The 19,588-nt window shown below is 46.5% G+C and overlaps 1 protein-coding gene across 1 annotated transcript; it reads left to right on the top strand.

Annotated features, from left to right (window-relative positions):
• The first annotated feature begins 231 nt into the window (after positions 1–231).
• On the top strand, positions 232–12,194 carry LOC100283675 (rae1-like protein). The gene is made up of 12 exons (NM_001156576.2): positions 232–405; positions 685–750; positions 843–929; positions 1,028–1,093; positions 1,200–1,393; positions 2,049–2,190; positions 2,301–2,381; positions 3,849–3,977; positions 6,281–6,358; positions 10,817–10,888; positions 11,639–11,719; positions 11,811–12,194. Exons 2-12 carry the CDS (start codon positions 697–699, stop codon positions 11,856–11,858), a joined length of 1,032 nt encoding a protein of 343 aa, NP_001150048.1. The 5' UTR covers positions 232–405; positions 685–696; the 3' UTR covers positions 11,859–12,194.
• The last annotated feature ends 7,394 nt before the right edge of the window (positions 12,195–19,588 follow it).

Here is a 19,588-nt window from a genome sequence, read left to right as displayed (position 1 = left end):
CAGTAGTGTCAAACAGTATGATGTACATTTTCGCGTACCTTATTTTCCACTGTCTACTCGAATTAGTGGGCAAGGCCTGATTGCCGTGTGAAGCCAGCGCTACGGGCTGAAGAAGTAGCCCAGGCACGATTCACCTCAGGCCTTGCTGGTCCTGGCCGGACTAGCGGACCGCCTGCCGGCCTATGGGCCTTGTGCTTTCTGGATAAGCGTAGCTGCAGCAACTATGCAGGCCTGCCTTCTCTTCTGCCGTTCCCCCGGCGAGCTCTTTCTCTCTCGTGCGGCAACTGGGCTATTGGCGACCGCCAACGCCGACGATTACATTTACACCAAGTGCCCAAGCCGTCTTCGACTACACCAGGTGCCAAGTTTTCTTCGCGTCCTTCACCCGCGACGAGCACCCACCAGGTATGCGCACCCTCTCTCTTCCAGTCTTCTGTTCTTGCTATGCGAAACCGAGCACACGAACCCTAACTTTAGCTATCTGGCTGTTTATATTCGGATCTGATTTAGTTAAAAATGTACAAATGCCTAGTAGCTTCGATTTTTGCTGTAAACATTATTGGGTGTACAAGCGCACACCCATGTCGTTCAGTCCGCTTCTGCATGATATGTATTATACTCCCCACTAATTTCGATCTTTTGTTATCTGCTGTACATCCATGTCCTATGCTGGATCTGCCCCAGGCATAGAGAGAGATGGCAAGTCTAACCGGCCTCACCGCGAACCCTAATCCGAACAAGTCATTCGAGGTGCTTTGCTGTGTGAATTTGGTGCAGTACTGAAGAGCATGCATCTACTGTAGCATCTCGAATCATCTATGTTTCCTTGAAAAAAAATGCAGATACTGCCGAACCCAGGTGACTCTGTCTCCAGCCTCAGCTTTAGTCCCAAGAGTAATCTGCTTGTGGCAACCTCCTGGGATAACCAGGTAGCTTTGCTTATGCTGTGTAATCTGCAGTTGGCCTTTGTAACTGTGATGTATGGAACCCGGATTGTTTGGCTTTGGCTTTGTATTTTGTCTACCAGGTGAGGTGCTGGGAGATTGTTGGTGGTAACAGTCAGCCAAAGGCGTCCATTTCTCATGATCAGCCGGTATGATCTTAGTGTTTTCTGGGATATGTTAATATATTTGATTGGGCGGTAGATTGTCTTCCATGTAGTTTGTATCTGGTATCCTCATTGATTTGTTTCCTTTTAGGTTCTCTGCTCGGCTTGGAAGGATGATGGAACTACTGTCTTCTCTGGAGGCTGTGACAAGCAGGTCAAAATGTGGCCTCTTCTGTCAGGTGGGCAGCCTCAGACGGTTGCTATGCATGATGCCCCTGTCAAGGAGGTCGCCTGGATTCCTCAGATGAATCTTCTTGTATCCGGAAGCTGGGATAAGACTTTAAGGTGTGCAAGTCCAGTCTCCTGCTCTCTAACTAGACCTTTTTCAATTGGAAGTTGAATACATATCCCTAATTCAGACTCTTATGCTGTTACTGGTTGAATGTTATGTTGCCTAAGTTTGTGAATGGTAGTCTTGGAATCTTGGACAATTGACATGATATGATACTATTAATATTGCCTAAGTGAACTACCACTAAAGATGTATTCACCCTGTCCTGTTTTTTCTTTCCATTCTAGTCTTTGTGCGCTCTAAACCTCCACATTTTTCTATGACCTATCACATGTTCTGTTTACAGCTGCAATGGATTATGCTCCATGCGCATTTGAGAAAGAAATGGATTGTGCTACTTGCTAGTGCTGCTATATTTACAAGTAATCATTAATTCAGTAGCTAGTTTTAATGCGAGGTCTACATAATGTGATTACTTAATAGATACGCTTGTCGTCATGCGTTTCAGATTGATTTAGGGAACATTATGCCATATTGCATTTCTAAATGTGTATTAGATTATCTTGCAAACATTGTGTATTTATGATCTCTGACTGTGTGCTCATTTTACTTTATCTGTATCTATGCCATATAATTTTTTTACGCTTTGTCTTCATCCCGTTAATTTTCATATACCTTTTCTAATGCTAATTGCTATGCTCTTTATAGGTACTGGGATACAAGGCAATCAAATCCTGTGCATATTCAGCAACTTCCTGAACGTTGCTATGCTCTTACTGTGAATTATCCCCTTATGATTGTTGGAACTGCTGACCGTCATCTTGTTGTCTTCAATTTGCAGAATCCTCAGGTGATTGTGTTGTTAAGCTGGGCATGCATTTGTTGATTCATTTTGAGTTAGACATTGATGACTTCTGTTGTCCAAATGGCTTATTTCATGGCTTCTGTTTGAATTATTAGACGGAGTTCAAGCGAATCCAATCACCACTAAAATACCAGACACGGTGCCTTGCTGCATTCCCTGATCAACAAGGGTTTTTGGTAATACTTTATTTTGGAATGTCCTTTACTGCCACATTCATTAAACCTAGCTTCTTCTGTATAAGCCTATTTTTAGTGTGCTTCACAAACAGATTATTTATTTCTAGTTTGCGGCATATCATTTTGTATTTACCAAACACAGATATAAACTCATTTGATCTGTCTTCAGCAAGTTCTTTATTTCTTCATTCCCAACTTTTTCTACACAACATATTCCTTAAATTAGTGCATGTTTCTATGTGTGCAAAAGTTATGACCGCTAAGTCAAGTATAACTATTACTCATGCTGTTGTATTCTGAGTTGCTGGGATGGCTCACCGAAGGAGGAAGTTCACCACCGGTGTATGGATTCAATGTTGTAGTCTTCGTTGGCCATTAAACTATACCTAAACTTATCCACTGTCCACTCTTGCTTATTGTTTGTAGTCTTACGCATCCATAGAAATTAGAACCAAATCAGGACTGAACTGTACTTCTGCAAAACACTAAACTTCTTTTCTAATTTCTAAAACAGATCTAAAGGCACTTCTATATGTAGATGGGCATTCTGCACATATTTACGTGCCAGATGTGTTTTTTCTCTAATGAGATGAGATAGTTACATGAAAAGTTGAAAACAGTGTCTGAAAAAAAGCAATTAAGCGCTTGCCTAGGTGCATTTAAGCACGAGGCGGAGCCCTGCCACACCACCTAAGCCATAGGCGTTCAATTAAATATGGATTAGTGGGTAAAGTGAGGAAAATCGGGAATGGGGCAGGCTTGCGCAAGCGTGGGCGAGTGGCAGGAGCGCCCCAAACTCGTCTCACAGCTGGTGAAGTGCCGCACCACACCATGCATGCCCTCCCTGGTTTGGGCTACCATGAGGTTTGGACCATCTGAGACTGTCAATATGAGAACTTACGGCTGACGGTGTGGAGTCAGCGTGTTGCGCTTGGAACTGGGAAGAGGTGTGAGCGTGCGGTGTTGGGAGGTGGGTTGTAGGGTTTTTAATGGGTTTTGAACCACTTACTGTTTTCTGGGCAGAGGGAGATGTTATTGCTGGGTCTATGGATGCAATCAGGCATATCCTAGCAGAAAAAAGAAAACATAAAGTTAATCGAATTTAATATACTCTCTAGGCAGTGGTTTAGTGCCTAGCACCTTTTACAACCTTTATGAAAGTGCATATTGCTTACTCTTGTTGTGTGCAGCATGACCACTAGAAGGCATCTAGGTTGTTAGAACCAATCTGAATATGAAATCATTGCTTCAAATTTTCTTTTAGTGGTTGTACGTCTACTAATTATTTACCTGCCTAGTGGTTGATTTTTTCTCCTGGTGCCTTATATTTCCTTTATTGTGTGTTAGAATCTTGGCTTAAATGTTTGGTACCTGATAGCATATTTTCTTTAAATACTTTACAATTTACATATGACTTTGAGAACAAATTAGATTTTCATGTGATTGACCCACTGTTCTCATTTAAAGGTTGGTTCAATAGAAGGAAGAGTTGGCGTTCATCATATCGATGACGCACAGCAAAGCAAAAACTTCACATTCAAATGCCACAGGGAAGGAAATGATATATTCTCTGTCAATTCACTCAACTTCCACCCTGTAAGATTTCTCTCTTCGCTCTTCACTCTCCACTCATTATTAATAAAACATACCACATGTTGCTGTGAAGCATACTGATGCAGTATACACTTGTGGGGGTTTAGTACCTTGTCTTCATTCTCAATTAATTTGTTGAATGGTGTAATCACACGATCTTGTTGTCCATAAAATATCTTGAGCTAAAAATCAATGTTGTACTGTTTTTTTTGAATGTAATGGCAGGAGCTCTGCCTTTTCATTAAGAAGATTAGAATTAACCCAGTTTTAAGGAAAACCGGGTTCGAAACCTACACAGGGAGCCCAAACAACACAAGCAGCGGCAACCCCACACACAAAGCACATCCAGAGTCATCGTTGCCGAGCTCAACACAAGGTACGAGCAGCTCCGACTTCGCCAGACGGGCCGCACATGGCTACAAGAACACGACGACGCCTACACCTTAAACTTGACACAGAAAGAGGACCGTGGTGCGCCATCGTTGCCAGGCCTCAACACACCCACACTTTAGGCAGCTCCGATTCTTCACCAGCGATCATGATCCAACACCTACCTTTGGTTTTTGCCTGACCTCCAAAACAATCCAGACCAGAGGAAGGGGCTTCGCCTCATGTCATCGTTGCCGAGCCACTTCCCCTAACGTGACAGCTTCGACTTCACGTTGCAAAACCCGCCTCCACCCGCAATCCAGACGCTGGGAAGCAAAAGCATCAACCGAAGGCAACGTCGAGGCCGAGACGAGCGCAAACGTGACGCCTTCAGGAAGGGAGTGACGTTCAGGACGCCACCGTCACATATCCAAGATGGACTGGGCTTTCGCCCATGAAAGACACATTAATGCGACGTCCTCAACAGGGGGAAGTGGCGCCCTCGGGCGTCACCGTCGCCGAGACTTTCGTCCAAGATGCCCTCCATCACTCGAAAGGCCAGGACCCCAGGTCAAAGCATGCAGCCACCGCCGTCGTCATCGCCCTGGCCACGTAAACCCCTCCAGAGGGCACCGACGCGCCAGCTACTGCAGCAGCCGCAGCTACGTCGGCTGACATCCCCTTCGGCTGGGCACACGGAACCAGGAACAGCTTGCCGTGTGCGCCACACGCACTGTCACTGAAACCGCGTTGAGAGCATCACCATCTCAACAGTCACTCGCACGCAGCACGCCCCCAGCTCCAACCTCTGCAGGCCACCACAACCCAGAACGGCTAGAGACAGTGGCGCCTAGCCACTGCCACCGTCGACGCAGCCGTCGTCGCCGTCACCACGGCAGCCACAACCGCCACCGTGCCGGCCGCGAAGGCCAGCAGACCCCCACCATCCCCAGAAGGCCAAAAGGCACCGACGCAAAGAACCGCACGTGCCCCTCATCCCGACAGCCTGCCAGCGTCAAGAGAGGTGCACCATCGCGTCCTGCACGCCCGCCAAGGCCGACGGACCTCAGCCACCTGCGGGAGCGACCAGCAGCCACAGCACGAAGACAAAGCATCCCCGGCGCCAGATCGCCGCCGGTGCCGCCCGAGCCGGCCGCCGCCGTCGCCCAGCGTCCAGCCGCCCCCACGCACATCCCGCAACTCTCGTCGCACGACCACCGGATCCAGCCGGGGGAAAACCGGATCTGGTGGTCCTAGCCTCCTCCGCCGCCAGCCCGACAACGCCGATGAGGAGCTCCGGGAGGACTAGGCAGCCGTGCCCGCCCCAATCCGCCGGAGAAGAGAAGAGAGAGCCCCGCCGCCGCCTTCCCCGCGGGCCACACGAGCAGCCGGCAGCCCGCTCGGGCAGCGGCGCGGCAAGAGGAGGCGAGGTGAGGGTGGCGGCGGCTAGGGTTAGGTGTCCGCTCGGTCGCCCGCGCGGGGGCGACGCGAGCGGTCTTTGTCCATATTCATGCCAAAAATATTTTGAAGCTATTTACAAACATTGCAATCGTAGGCATATGAATGACACAAGTACTCATTATTGTCCATACAGACTAATACAGACTACTGAAACAATTTCAAAGAGTATCAGTTTAATCAAGAAATTTTACCATATCATATCAGTTGCATATATCTCTAAGAGTAGTGTTGATTATTTGGTGTTGGTCTTTTTTGCTAAGTAAGTTGACCATATGATTTTTATGGCTTGTTAATGATGCGGTATACCTGTTTGAGTTGGTTGTACTTGTAGGCTGTGCTTTCATTGAAACAAGCAGTGCCCACTTACGAGAGTTTCCATGTTTGGGAATAGCAGTTGGTTCTAAGCTTGGCATCCTAGTGGTTAATGTTGAACTTGGGAATTTCATAATTCATATATGTTCCATAACTTGCTGCAGGTCCATCACACATTTGCAACTGCTGGATCTGACGGTGCTTTCAACTTCTGGGATAAGGATAGCAAGCAGAGGCTAAAGGTAGACCAATTTCCATGGCTTTTTGTTGATTTTCACTTGTGTTGGTAGCTGTTGATTTCTGTTGCATCGATTATCCTTGATTTTGTGTTGTTTACTGGTTTTTTGTGGCATATTTGTACTTTAGTAACTGGGGTTGTTGGTTGATCATGTGATCCACCTCACATCACACATCTTTGCAAGGTCATATGATATTAGTTTGCAGCTGGGATGCCACCCCCGGATGGCTCATGAATCAATGGGCTGACAGAAACTATCCTCAACTGATACTTTTTCATTGTTTCCATCTATGCTGCTGTCTTGCTTGAGATGGATAATGAAGGGGGGCTAGACTTGAGGTAGGGCCATTATCATGTTCATGAATCTTGAGAGAGTTGTCAAGGGATTGTGGGAGACGAGAGGAGAGCAGAGGGAAGGTGGAATACTGGAATTCATTTTTTTCCTCTTAAATCTTATGGAGATGAAACCACAAAGAAAACCGTTGGGGCGTAACCCTCTTAGCGACGCGCCATATCGGAACCCGGGTATGGTGTTAAATGAGCAAGGGCCGGGTCGTCACCCCTCAAGTGACGCGCTGTCTCTTGATCTGGAGCCGGTGATAAGTGAGCAAGGATCGGGTCGTCGCATCCTTAGTGGCGCGCTACATCGGCGCCCGGGTGTAGTGAAAAATGAGCAAGGGTCTTTGCATCTTCCTCGGCGGGTGCGAAGGGTAAGGAAGCTAGTCGAGCCAACTAGGGTCCGTGTAGGCAGTTGGAACGTAGGTTCCTTAACAGGTAAGTTACGAGAAATAGTTGACGTTGCGGTGAGGAGACGGGTAAATATTTTATGCGTTCAAGAGACCAAGTGGAAGGGACAGAAGGCGAAGGAAGTGGAAGGTACAGGTTTCAAGTTGTGGTACACGGGGACTGCAACAAACAAGAATGGAGTAGGCGTCTTGATCGACAAGAGCCTCAAAGATGGGGTAGTAGATGTTAAGAGGGTAGGAGATAGAATCATCCTAGTCAAGCTGGTCATTGGAGACTTGGTTCTCAATGTTATCAGCGCGTATGCTCCTCAAGTAGGCCTTAATGAGAACTCAAAGAGAGAGTTCTGGGAAGGCCTGGAGGACATGGTTAGTAGTGTGCCAGTTGGCGAGAAGCTCTTCATAGGAGGAGATCTCAATGGCCATGTGGGTACATCTAGCACCAGTTTCGAGGGTGTACATGGAGGCTTCGGCTTTGGGACTAGGAATCAAGAAGGAGAGGAAATCCTGAACTTTGCCCTAGCCTATGACATGTTTATAGCAAACACTTTCTTTAAGAAGAGGCAATCCCACCTGGTGACCTTCAGTAGTGGCCAACACACTAGCCAGATTGATTTCGTCCTCTTGAGAAAAGAGGACAGGCATGCCTGCTTAGATTGCAAGGTTATACCTGGAGAGTGTGTGGTAACCCAACATAGGCTTGTCGTTGCTGACTTCCGTTTTAAGATTCGTTTACAACGAAATAAGCATAACAAGGTCACTAGAACAAAGTGGTGGAAGCTTAAAGGGGATGTGGCCCAAACTTTCAAGAAGAGAGTTATCGAGGAGGGCCCTTGGGCAGGAGAGGAAGACGCAAATATCATGTGGAGGAAGATGGCGACATGCATCCGAAAGATAGCTTCAGAAGAGTTTGGGTTGAGTCAAGGGAACAGAAGGGAAGTTAAAGACACTTGGTGGTGGAACGAAGATGTCCAAAAGGCTATCAAGGAGAAGAAAGATTGCTACAAACGCTTACATCATGACAAGTGTGCAGAAAACATAGAGAAGTACAGGATAGCGAAGAAGTCTGCAAAGCGAGCGGTTAGTAGAGCCCGGGGTCAAGCCTATGACGACCTTTATCAACGGCTGGACACAAAGCAGGGAGAAAAGGATATCTATAGGATGGCCAAGATTCGTGAAAGGAAGACAAGGGATGTCAACCAAGTCAAATGCATCAAGGACGAAGCAAACCAACTATTAGTGAAGAGTGAAGAGATCAAGAACAGATGGAAGGAGTACTTCAACAAATTGTTCAATGGAGGGAATGAGAGTGCTACAATAGAATTGGACGAACCATTCGATGACAACAACAGGGGTTTTGTACGAAGGATACAAGAATATGAAGTTAAGGAGGCGCTAAAAAGGATGAAGGTAGGAAAGGCGATGGGCCCTGATGGTATCCCTATCGAGGTATGGAGATGTCTTGGAGACATAGCGATAGTATGGCTGACTAAGCTTTTCAACACCATCTTTCGGGCAAACAGAATGCCCGACGAGTGGCGGCGGAGTACATTAGTACCAATCTTCAAGAACAAAGGAGATGTTCAAAGTTGTACTAATTACCGTGGAATTAAGCTCATGAGCCATACAATGAAGCTATGGGAGAGAGTCATTGAACACCGCCTGCGAAAGATGACGAGCGTGACCCAAAATCAGTTTGGTTTCATGCCCGGGAGATCAACTATGGAGGCCATTTTCTTACTAAGACAACTTATGGAGAGATTCAGAGAACAAAAGAAAGACCTGCATATGGTCTTCATAGACTTGGAGAAGGCTTATGACAAAGTACCTAGGAGTGTAATGTGGTGGGCCTTGGAAAAACACAAAGTAGCAACAAAGTACATTAATCTTATTAAAGATATGTACACTAATGTTGTGACAAGTGTCCGAACAAGTGATGGAGACACCGATGACTTTCCAATTAACATAGGACTACATCAAGGGTCGGCTTTGAGCCCTTATCTTTTCGCTTTGGTGATAGATGAGGTCACAAGGGACATACAAGGAGTTTTACCGTGGTGTATGCTTTTTGCCGATGATGTGGTACTTATTGAGGAGAGTAGGAGTGGTGTTTCTCAAAAGTTGGAATTGTGGAGGCAGACGCTGGAAGCAAAAGGTTTTAGGCTTAGTAGGTCTAAAACAGAGTATATGAAGTGTGATTTCAGTGCCATGGGGTATGAGGATGGCGATGTTAGTCTTGATGGGCAAGTGGTACCCAAGAAAGACACTTTTCGTTACTTAGGATCAATGCTTCAAAAGGAGGGAGACATCGATGAGGATGTCAGTCATAGAATTAAAGCCGGATGGTTGAAGTGGCGACAAGCTGCGGGTGTCTTATGCGACCACCGGGTGCCACGCAAACTAAAAGGCAAATTCTACAGGACAGCAATCCGGCCGGCTATGTTGTATGGAGCAGAATGTTGGCCCACTAAAAGACGACATGTCCAACAACTAAGTGTGGCAGAGATGCGTATGTTGCGCTGGATATGTGGCCACACAAGGAGAGATCGAGTCCGGAATGATGATATACGAGAGAGAGTAGGAGTGGCGCCAATTGAGGAGAAGCTTATGCAACATCGCTTGAGATGGTTTGGACATATCCAACGAAGACCTGAAGAGGCACCAGTGCATATCGGAATAATTAGGCGTCCCGAAAATGTGAAGAGAGGTAGAGGTCGACCAACTTTGACGTGGACAGAGGCTGTGAAGAGAGACCTGAAGGAGTGGAATATTGACAAAGAGCTCGCCGCAGATAGGAAGGGGTGGAAGTGTGCAATTCACGTGCCAGAACCCTGATTGATAGTTTCGCTTTTCCTCCTTAATCGTTTGACCTTTTCTTGTGTCCATTTTAGATCTTGCTGGTCCTTGTGGGTTTTATCTCTTTTATGTGTTTCCCCGTTTCGTTGTTTTCGGTTCTCCTTTGCCTTTGTTTCCCTTTTCTGTTCTTTGGGGGTTGAGCTCTGAGGTTTTCATACGGGGTTTCATCTCTAGCCTACCCCAACGTGCTTGGGACAAAAAAGGCTTTGTTGTTGTTGTTGTTGTTGTTGTTGTTGTTGTTTTTTTTCCTTTTCTCTCATTTCTTCCAATATATACTTCTATTACATGAACGTCTTTAGTGAACTTTAAGAATTAATATTTGTAGTTGATCCGTGGATCTGGATTACCCAACTCTGGTTCTTAGTCTTCCAGTCTCTTAAATTAGCATCTCAAATAACATTATCCTTCTTTGACCTGTGTTTGAAGCCACCCACAACCTTAGTCCCATGACCTTGTTTCACTTTTGATTTCTTGGTGACTTTGGTTAATACCTTTTATTGTCCCACCATATTTTCTGTTTGTACAGTGGAAAATTGAAACACATGGTCTGATTGTGAGCATAATGTTGCAATCCTGAGCAAGAAAATATTTTGGCAGCACTGTGGGGTTCCTCCGTACCCATTTGTCTGAGCTTGTTTTGACAAGCTGTTTTTAGTATGTTTCATGGGCAATTTTATTTTTCTTTATCTTGGTAAAAGCATGTTACATTTTCATTTAAGTATACGAATCCTTTGATTAGTAGTCTACCTATTTTGCTCGGTGCATTGGAACTGCTTGTTTTTATCCTGAAATTCGTATACATTACCTTCCATTATTTTGTAGATGACATACATTCATTCCATTTTCGTACTATTTCTGTACAGGCTTTTAGTAGATGCCCCCTTCCCATTCCTTGCAGTACCTTCAACAGTGATGGTTCCATATTTGCTTATGCGGTAAGTCTACTGGACAACTGATGGCTGAATGTCTTGTATCAGTAAGATTTTTTTTCCACATCCGACACCATTCTTTTTGGATCAATCGGGCTTTTAATATTACCTACCTTTGATCGAGACAACTTGGCAGTTGGTACACATTAAATATGCGCAAATCAGTTCAGTTCGTTTCAGTCCTATTTGAATAATTGCTCTAGTTTAATATGCGATCTGTGGTCAATTGGTCATAATTTCAGTTTCTTTCCAATTATAGTGTAGCATTCGTACAAGATCATGTAGCAATTGATTTGGCAAGTTGTGTTCCAAATAGCATGTAGTGAGGTCAGAAGGTTATGTGGGGAACTAGGAAAAGCTGCACAAATTTGGTATCAAAGTACAGATAATGTAGCAGTTAATATGCCAAGTTGTATTCCAAGTAGAGCGCATCATGGCCAATTCAGAAATGGGTAACTATTACTCCATCCAAATTGTAAGTCGTTTTGGCTTTTTTTAGATACATAGCTTTTACGGTGTATCTAGCTAGACATAGCATATGTCTTGATGCATATTTTATGAATTAAGTTCTGTTAGCCCCTCAACATATTTTAGAAATTTTGTCCATAGACAAACTAGGATATTAGCAATTTAGCATAGATGTACTATTCTTTATTTGTTGTTAGTGCTGTAACAAGTTTTTGAATTTTGATAACTGCCCATCCTAGCGTCTACCTATCCTTTTATCCATGTTTAACCATCACTGCTGGAAAATAGGTTTGCTATGACTGGAGCCGTGGGGCCGAAAATCACAACCCTGCAGCTGCAAAGACATCCATCTATCTCCACAGTCCACAGGTGAGTTCTGTTTTCAGCTTTCATGCAAATCTGAGATTCACCCCTGCAATCTTTGTTGTATTATTTCTGGCACTGAACCTCCTCTTAATAGGAAACCGAGGTCAAAGGAAAGCCGCGCATTGCAACAGGCAGGAAGTGATTGCATTGAAGGTGTTGCAAGGAACCATGATGTCATCCAGCAGTTTTGTCATGCCTCCCTCCTGTCTTGGAAGTCTGGTAGAGTGTAAATTTCAGCTAACTTATGCGCCGATTATAGGGTTTCTGTAGTACCTGGTGTTTGTGGTGTCTTCAAAATAGATTCTGTCGACGTTCTGTGATGATCTCCTTACTGCTTATTTCTGGCAGTAAAATCAGTGTATCTTAAAAAGGTTGTGATGTAAATTTTCGTGCATATGGACCCCGATACTAATGGAGTTTTACTTCACAGATAAATCCCGTTCTGGTTTACGAATTACGATGAACATGGAGCAATCCATGGATAACCCGCCGAGCCAATCTAGAAGGAAACGCTTCAGTACAGTTTTGACTGATGAGAAGTTTGTCAGTTGTACCAGATCGGGTAGGTGGAATCTTTATTTCTGGGCTGGCTTTACTGACGCAGTAAATTGATTTCCTTTTTCCAACGAGAGCATTCCTGTCCAGACGGCAGTGGGGGATTCATGTGATGATGGATTTGCGGTGTAACTTAAAATCCATACAAAAATTCTAGTGTAGCCACAGATGGTACGTGCTTCGGAAGGCTTGCGGCATCGAAACTCTACTAGAGCATCGAAACTCTTCTTTAAATATAAATTTAAGAAAATTTTAAGAAAAAATCTTCTCCAACGGTTAAGTGAAGCAAGTCCCCAAATCTATGAAAACTTAAGTTCATCTATATATTTATCAACCTTGTTGGAACTTTTGAAATCAACGTTGACGTTAAGTCCATCATGAAAAGCATACTTCAACTATTATTTTGTGTTATCCTACTATCCCCATAACCATAAATCCATCTACACCGTTCATACATTTTGATGTCGTCACTGCTAGACAACCTCTCGTGTCAAGACACCGCTAGATCATCTCATGTGTTGCCTCCACGCCATCGTCACAAGGACCTCCATGGAAGACCTCTCATGGTCACGGAAAGTTGATGCATATTTTTGCCGCCAGCATAATTAAAAAAATACAAAGCAGACCACTTATGTTTTATTGATGTAGACAACTTCAAATACAATTAGCAACCAATAAATTGAGAACTGTTAGAGCATAATTTTTACTGCTTAAAATATTTTAGCAACTCACTTAAATCTATAATTTAGGAAGATAACTTTACATAATTATTGGAGATACTCTTAGTATGTATATTACTAGTCAGTGGTGTAAATTTTGCTAATATGCTTTTTCTTTTCCTCGTGGCATCTCCCAAAAATTAGTAGCGAACCTAGTTTGTGTATGTGTGGGGTTGTTTACGAGTGAACTTTAAAAACCACTTTTAATTTAAATCCTTGTAACAAAATAGAAAAAGTTCATGTAACCTTCTATCATCTAGGAAACGTGTCTAAGAGGGGTTGAATTAGGACTTATAAAAACTATCTCTAAACTAGGCCACAAATAAATCCTAGAGCAAAACCTATATAAATAAACAAACTAGAATGTGCAAGCTATGTTTTATCTAAGTGTTTCTATCTCTACCGTAAAAGGAGTTTTGCAACCTAAGTTCCAATCCTAAATATTCTAACTAGAAAGGAGAGATTGAGACTTAAGTACTTGTTGTAAATGCGGAAGATAAATAGCAAAGGCTACAGATGCAAACTCCTATGGACGCCGATATTTTTATCGAGGTATCCAGAACCACGCAAGGTCCTCACTAATCCTCGTTGGTGCCCTTACGCAAAGGGTAGGCCACGCGAGGGCTAAGCACCATGGACGAGTAACTCCGTAGAGAGCCGCGAGCCTTCACGCGCAAGTGGTGCTCCGCTTCCGGCCTCCTCTTGGACGCTACTCGTCGTCTTCACTATCAAGCTTCCACCCGAGATGCTGCGAGTCTCGTTCCCTTCGGTACACGGTGGCAGTCGTGACACAAACACGGTTGTCACGGTCTTGCAAGACTCTCGCTCCATTCGGTACAATACTTCAACAGCTCGCGCAAGAGCCGAGGGTTGTGGTGGGTTTTTTTACCTCACTCAACTAACTAGGATTAAACCTAGAGCAAGCGCAATAGATGTCCAACTAGCCTAAGCACCTCACAATAATCATCGGGTGAATCTCTGAAAGTTGCCTAGAGGGGGTGAATCGGCAAGCAGAAATTTTTTGAACAAAAACTAGAAATGAACTGGGTAAAACCGGTTCAGCCGGTGTCAAAACCGGTTCAATCGATTTGCACGAGCTCAACTAAATAATGAGATATAAAACTGAATTGATCTCAAAATTCATCTAGTTAACTTTGGAAATGAGATGTTCTAGATGATCGACAGGGTTCAAAGTAGTAGATCTAAGAAGGGCATTTCTCAAAATCAACACACCAAAAAAAATATAAACAAATCTTCCACGTAATGGTGAGAGAACAAAGAACACGAATAAACACAATGAGCAAGAACACAAGAGACACAAGATTTATCCCGAGGTTCGGTCACACCACCATGGTGCCCTAGTTCCTCGTTGAGGCGCCCACAAATGTTTATTTTTAAAAAATATTATTTTTGAACGTGAAGTCGAATTAAAAGTTACCTCAAAATAAATATGCATCACTTATTTATATTTTTAGGGGAAATAACTTCTGATGTAAATTCTTGGTTAAGAGAGTGTTTAACTAAAAAAATTAGAATATATAGCCAAATGCCTAAATCAACTAAGGCTGATTTGATTCATATGTTGATCTTTTATTGGAAATCCTTTTTATTTATTTACTTATAGAAGAATTTTTCCTACGTAACCAAAACATGATATTAGGGTGTTACATCCATGTTGCCTGCATCTCCTCCTGAGCACTGAATACAGTGGGGACAACCTGGGGTGGGGGTGGTTTTTAAAGCAAGGGTGAGTACATATCAACGTACTTAGCAAATGTCCCGTTTGGCTAAAGTGGACTAGCTGTATGTGGAGTTAAGGGTAAGCAGTTGCTTTTAGTTGGTCAAATATTTATTACTAATAATAGAGCCAAATTTTAGTAATAAACCCAGTTATTACCCAAATGTACTCCCTCCAAGAGGAAATACCAGAGATCATAATTATAACCATCATCATTAACCATCATCATAAAAAGTATCCAAAGTTCTTCTAATCAAAGAGGATCCCAAAGCCGCTCTTAACCGTGAGCACAACTGATATACCAGTTTCTAACACTCTGTAGAGGTTGCACACTTTACCCACAAGTCGTGATTCCCATTCTGCCCGGAGATCATGACTCCCCATTGATCACTACCAAGGTGACCTGGCAGGGTCTCACTATGTAGCCTTTACAAAGATTCCCCAGAGGTCATAGTCGCCCGTTAGGTTTATCCAGTTTGATAAACATAGTACTTTTCCCCACAAGAAGGGTGACTAATAAAACCAAATTAGAAGAACCTTGGCAACCAGCCTCGGCAGAGCAAGTACTATGCCCGGACCCCATTGACGGCCCTACGGTGAGGCCAACTACACCTCAAGTTCCTCTAATTAACCAGCTAAGGGCGTCCCATTGCACCCTCATGGTTGTACTGTTATTCTGGGTGAGACTCAACGAATAGGTCCTTACGGAGAGGTATTCAGGAAACAACCTGAGGCCCCTAAAGTATCACAAGATCATCATCGGGATAACATCATCGTATCAATATTCACATCATGTTCGTTGATTAAGTTAGAGCAATAGCGTAAAGCTAACCATAGTAACCCAAAAAGGTAAACAAGGATAAGGTAAATACAGACTAGTCAATCCTTAGGTTTCAATAAAGTAATGCAGGACAATAAATTATAAAATACATAGGACATGATAAGTCAGAGGACACTTGCCTTCACCAGGTTGTTGTTCAGGAAGATCTTCGGCAACACACTTAGGAACCACGGGCTGCTCGTTGTCTAAACAAAGTGATCATGCATTCAATACATTTGGATAAACACAAAAGAACAATACACCAAACATATGCAATCAAGTGAACACAAGTTGGACAAAGCAGTATAAACACAAAAGGTAAAGCTAGGTGCTAGGGTGAACTGGCATACTTAGAGGTTTGTGATTCCTTAAATATTATCTATGTCCATATATTACACAATTTAATTCCACTTATTTTAATGGGACACAAAGATTATACCAGGGATAAATTCATACATGACATATTATTAATCTCACAAAGTTAAATACCTAAGTACCATTAGGGCTTTCCTTTTTATTTTATTATTTCATAAACAAATTATTACATACACTAACCTATAGCTTAGGCATAAAATTAAAGTGTACAGACAGTGAATGATCATAATTTATTTGAACAGAGAATAATCCTATGAACATTTTGCAATTTGAATCACTCAATTTGGAGTTCATATGAAAAAGATATGAAATAAACAAGTTTTGAAGTTTAAAATACAAAAATAGGTCCAAATCTGTGATTAATTAAAAGGTCAGGGGTCTGTCTGCAAGATTACAGGGGCCTACGCCCGAAAACAAGGGACGACGTGTTGATTCTCAAGAAACTGAGGGTTTCTTTAGCAAAAAGACTGCGCGAAGGGGTATTGGATCTGCTCAGCCGTCAGATCTTAAATCAACGACCGAGATTAGATCCGAGCGCGAGCGCGCACGTGGATGCGCGGCAGACGCTGACAGGTGGGCTTGGGGGGGGGGGGGGTTAAGACACTGAGACACGTGGCCCACGGGTCAGCAGAATGCCGAGGGCGAGGGGCGTGCTGGCCACTGGATCGCAGATCGACGTCTCTGGTTCCACGAACTGCGTGAACTGTTATCCGCAAATCCAGGCCGTAAGATCAGAACTTGACGGTTAGGATGCGCGCCAGGGGCTTTGCCTTCTCCGGTCACCCAGGGGCGACGCACTCCGCGAACACGATGGCGCCGTCACTGGAGGCGAGGCAGATCGGGGCTCCTAGGGCGCTATGGGTTGGTCTGGGTAGCCGGAGAGGTTGGGGATGACTTGATAAGAATTATGGTGAGGTCGGGGTTGCATGAACGGGGCTGAGGCGGCCAGACGACGGATGGGGAGTCCTCGACAGACCGGGGAATACTAAGGGCATACCAGGGGAAATTAGGGGCAGGGTTAGATCGGTTACCTTGAGAGGAAGCTCGAGGACTCTCGAACGACGTCCGGGGCATGGCAAGGACACGGGTCGACGACGACGGAGCTGCGGTGGGGCAGAGAGAGAACTGTTGAGCGTGGTCGAGAGAGACAGAGGGAGAGGGGGCGAACCGAGGGGTGTCCCGGGCCACCGGTGACGAGGCAAAGCTCACTGAGGCAATAGACACGGTGAGGGCTCGACCGCGACCGCAGAACGAGCGTGAGACGACGGTGAACAGTGGCGGAGCTCCCTGGGTGCGTGCACAGCGAGAGACGGGGCGAGGGTGCTCGGCTGAGGGCGCAATTGAGCGGGGGAGGGCAAGTGAGTGTGGGCGGGCTCGAGAGAAGGCTCGGGCGTGTGGGGGCATGGCCAGAAAACGCATTGTCGTGGATGCGTCCACGACGGAGGGCACGAGCAGTTCGAGGGGGGCGGTTCCGACAGGTGGGACCCATGGGTCAGCGAGAGCGGGTGAGCGAACGGGCGACCGGGCTGACGAGTGGGGCCCACGGGACAAAGAGAGGGGGACGCGCGTGCGAGGGGAGTTGGCGCCGACAGCTCCGTCTCACCAGGCAGCGAGAGGGAGAGAGGAGAGTGCGCAGGATGGCGCCGACAGGCGGGGACCACCTGTTAGAGGGAGGCGGGCGCACACTGTTGTCCACTTGTTCTCAAATGCTATGAATCAAGGACAAGACAACACAATTGTTAAGCATTAAAGACCTTCGTCCTCCGAAGCATTGCCTCCTCTCAGGTTTAATGATCATCGGACGAAGGTCATGAAGGACATGCCTTCATCATGTTATAGATAAATAAGAATACATGTAACGCTCCGAATTTTGGAGTTGAATTTTTCTTTTTCCTTCACTCTAAATTCGGGCGTTACCTCTCTTTTCCCATTCTTTTTCGCTAAACCATACCCATTTCCAAAACTCTATGTCGTGTGATAATAATAAACCCTAGTAGTGGGTTTCTTTGGTTGTTGCATCATGCCGAACCACACATCTTTTCCTTGTGTGTATTCACTTGGTCTTCATTGGGGTATTTGTTTATTAATTAATAGAGAATTTGGAGCTTAAAGGAAAAAAGGGAAAATAGAAAAGCCCCCCTCTCTCCCTAGTTCGGCTTCTTGGCGCGGCCTAGCTTCCCCCTCTCTTTTCCCTTTCCCCCTGCGCGCGGCCCAGCTTGCCCCCCTCCCTGCCTTGGGCCGGCTTGGCGGCCCAGCCGCGGCCTGCCCCGCGCCCCCCTCGTGGCCTAGCCGCCCCCCCGCGCGCACGCCGCGCCCTGCGCGGGCGGTTAGGCCGCCGCCGCCGCCCGGCCGTGTGGGGCCCACCCGCTAGACGCCCCCCAAAACCGCCCCCTCTCTCTCCCTCCCCTAACCCCCACGCACGATCTCCTCTCTCTCCTACCTCGCGCAGCTCCTCTGCTCCCGCCCCGGCTCGCCCGTCGCCGCCCGCCGTCCGACCTCCCGCGGTGAGCCCCTCTCCTTCTTCTTCCCCCGCCCCCTTCTTCTTCCTTGGCTCGGCCGCGCCCCCTCCCTCTCTCTCGCGCTCGCCGGCCATGGCGGCCCACCCCCTACGCGCGGCCTCATCCCGTGGCCCCGGCATCCCGCGCAGCCCGGCCCTGGCGCGGACGCCCCCGGCGCAGCCCTCCCCCTCTCCCCGCGCGGCCCCTGCCCCGGCCGTGGCGTGGCCCGACCTCGCCGGCCATGGCGCGCGGCCAAGGCGCGCCCAGCGCGTCCGCCTGCCCCGGCCGTGGCGCGGCCCGGCCTCGGCAGCCCAGGCGCGCTCGCGCCCGCCCGCCCCGGCGCGTCCCCCCTCCCCTGCCTCGACCCCGGCGAGCTCCCCTGGCACGGCGCCCTGCGCGCGCGCTCGCCCCCGTCCCCAGCCCCTGCCCGGCGCGGTGCGCCCGCGGCCATGGCGCGCGCTCCCACCTCGCCCTGTGCGGTCCCGGCCCGGCGTGGTCGTGGCGCCCTCACTCGGCGCGGCCGTGGCCTGCTCGCCCCTGCGCGGCCTTGAGCTCGGCCAGCGCGCGGCCCACGCGTTTGGTCCCGGCGTGGCCCCACTGCCTGCTCGCGGCGCGTGCGCAGCTCGGCCCCGGCGTGCGCGCGGCTCGTTCGCGGCGCGTCAGCGCGGCCTTGCGCGTGCGCGTGCTCGTGTGGTGCCCGCGGTGCTTTGGCACGGCTCGCCATGCCCTCGACGCGCTCGTCTACCCCTAGACGTGCCCGTCTACCCCCCTCGTGTATTTTATGCGCATTGATCATGTTGTTTATATCAATAAATGGAAACTCAATTCAGAAATTGATTACGTTAGCTATTTTACGTAGTTAATCATTGACCTTGTTTAATGTTGACCAATTGAAAATAGTTATAATTCTATTAGTGCATGTGACTAATACTTGTTAGTGTAACTAGGTGGAACTAGATCACGTAATGATTAGTTATGCATCTACCCGTAATACGCTTCGAGTATAGCTTTAACCACTGCGAGACCTTCCTTATTCTCTTTCTAGCCATGGCGAATGCAATATCGTATGTCATATCTTAGCATATTTGACTTATCTGCTCTCTTGTATGGTGTATTGTTTATTTTCCTAATTCGAATGGATGGATGTATGTATGTTTGCGCTCGCAT

The sequence above is a fragment of the Zea mays genome, chromosome 10, assembly GCF_902167145.1.
Source record: "Zea mays cultivar B73 chromosome 10, Zm-B73-REFERENCE-NAM-5.0, whole genome shotgun sequence".
In the NCBI taxonomy this organism is placed as follows: Eukaryota; Viridiplantae; Streptophyta; class Magnoliopsida; order Poales; family Poaceae; genus Zea; species Zea mays.
The sequence above is the reverse complement of the archived record's forward strand: the minus strand, read 5'-3'. Positions and strand labels throughout refer to the sequence as shown.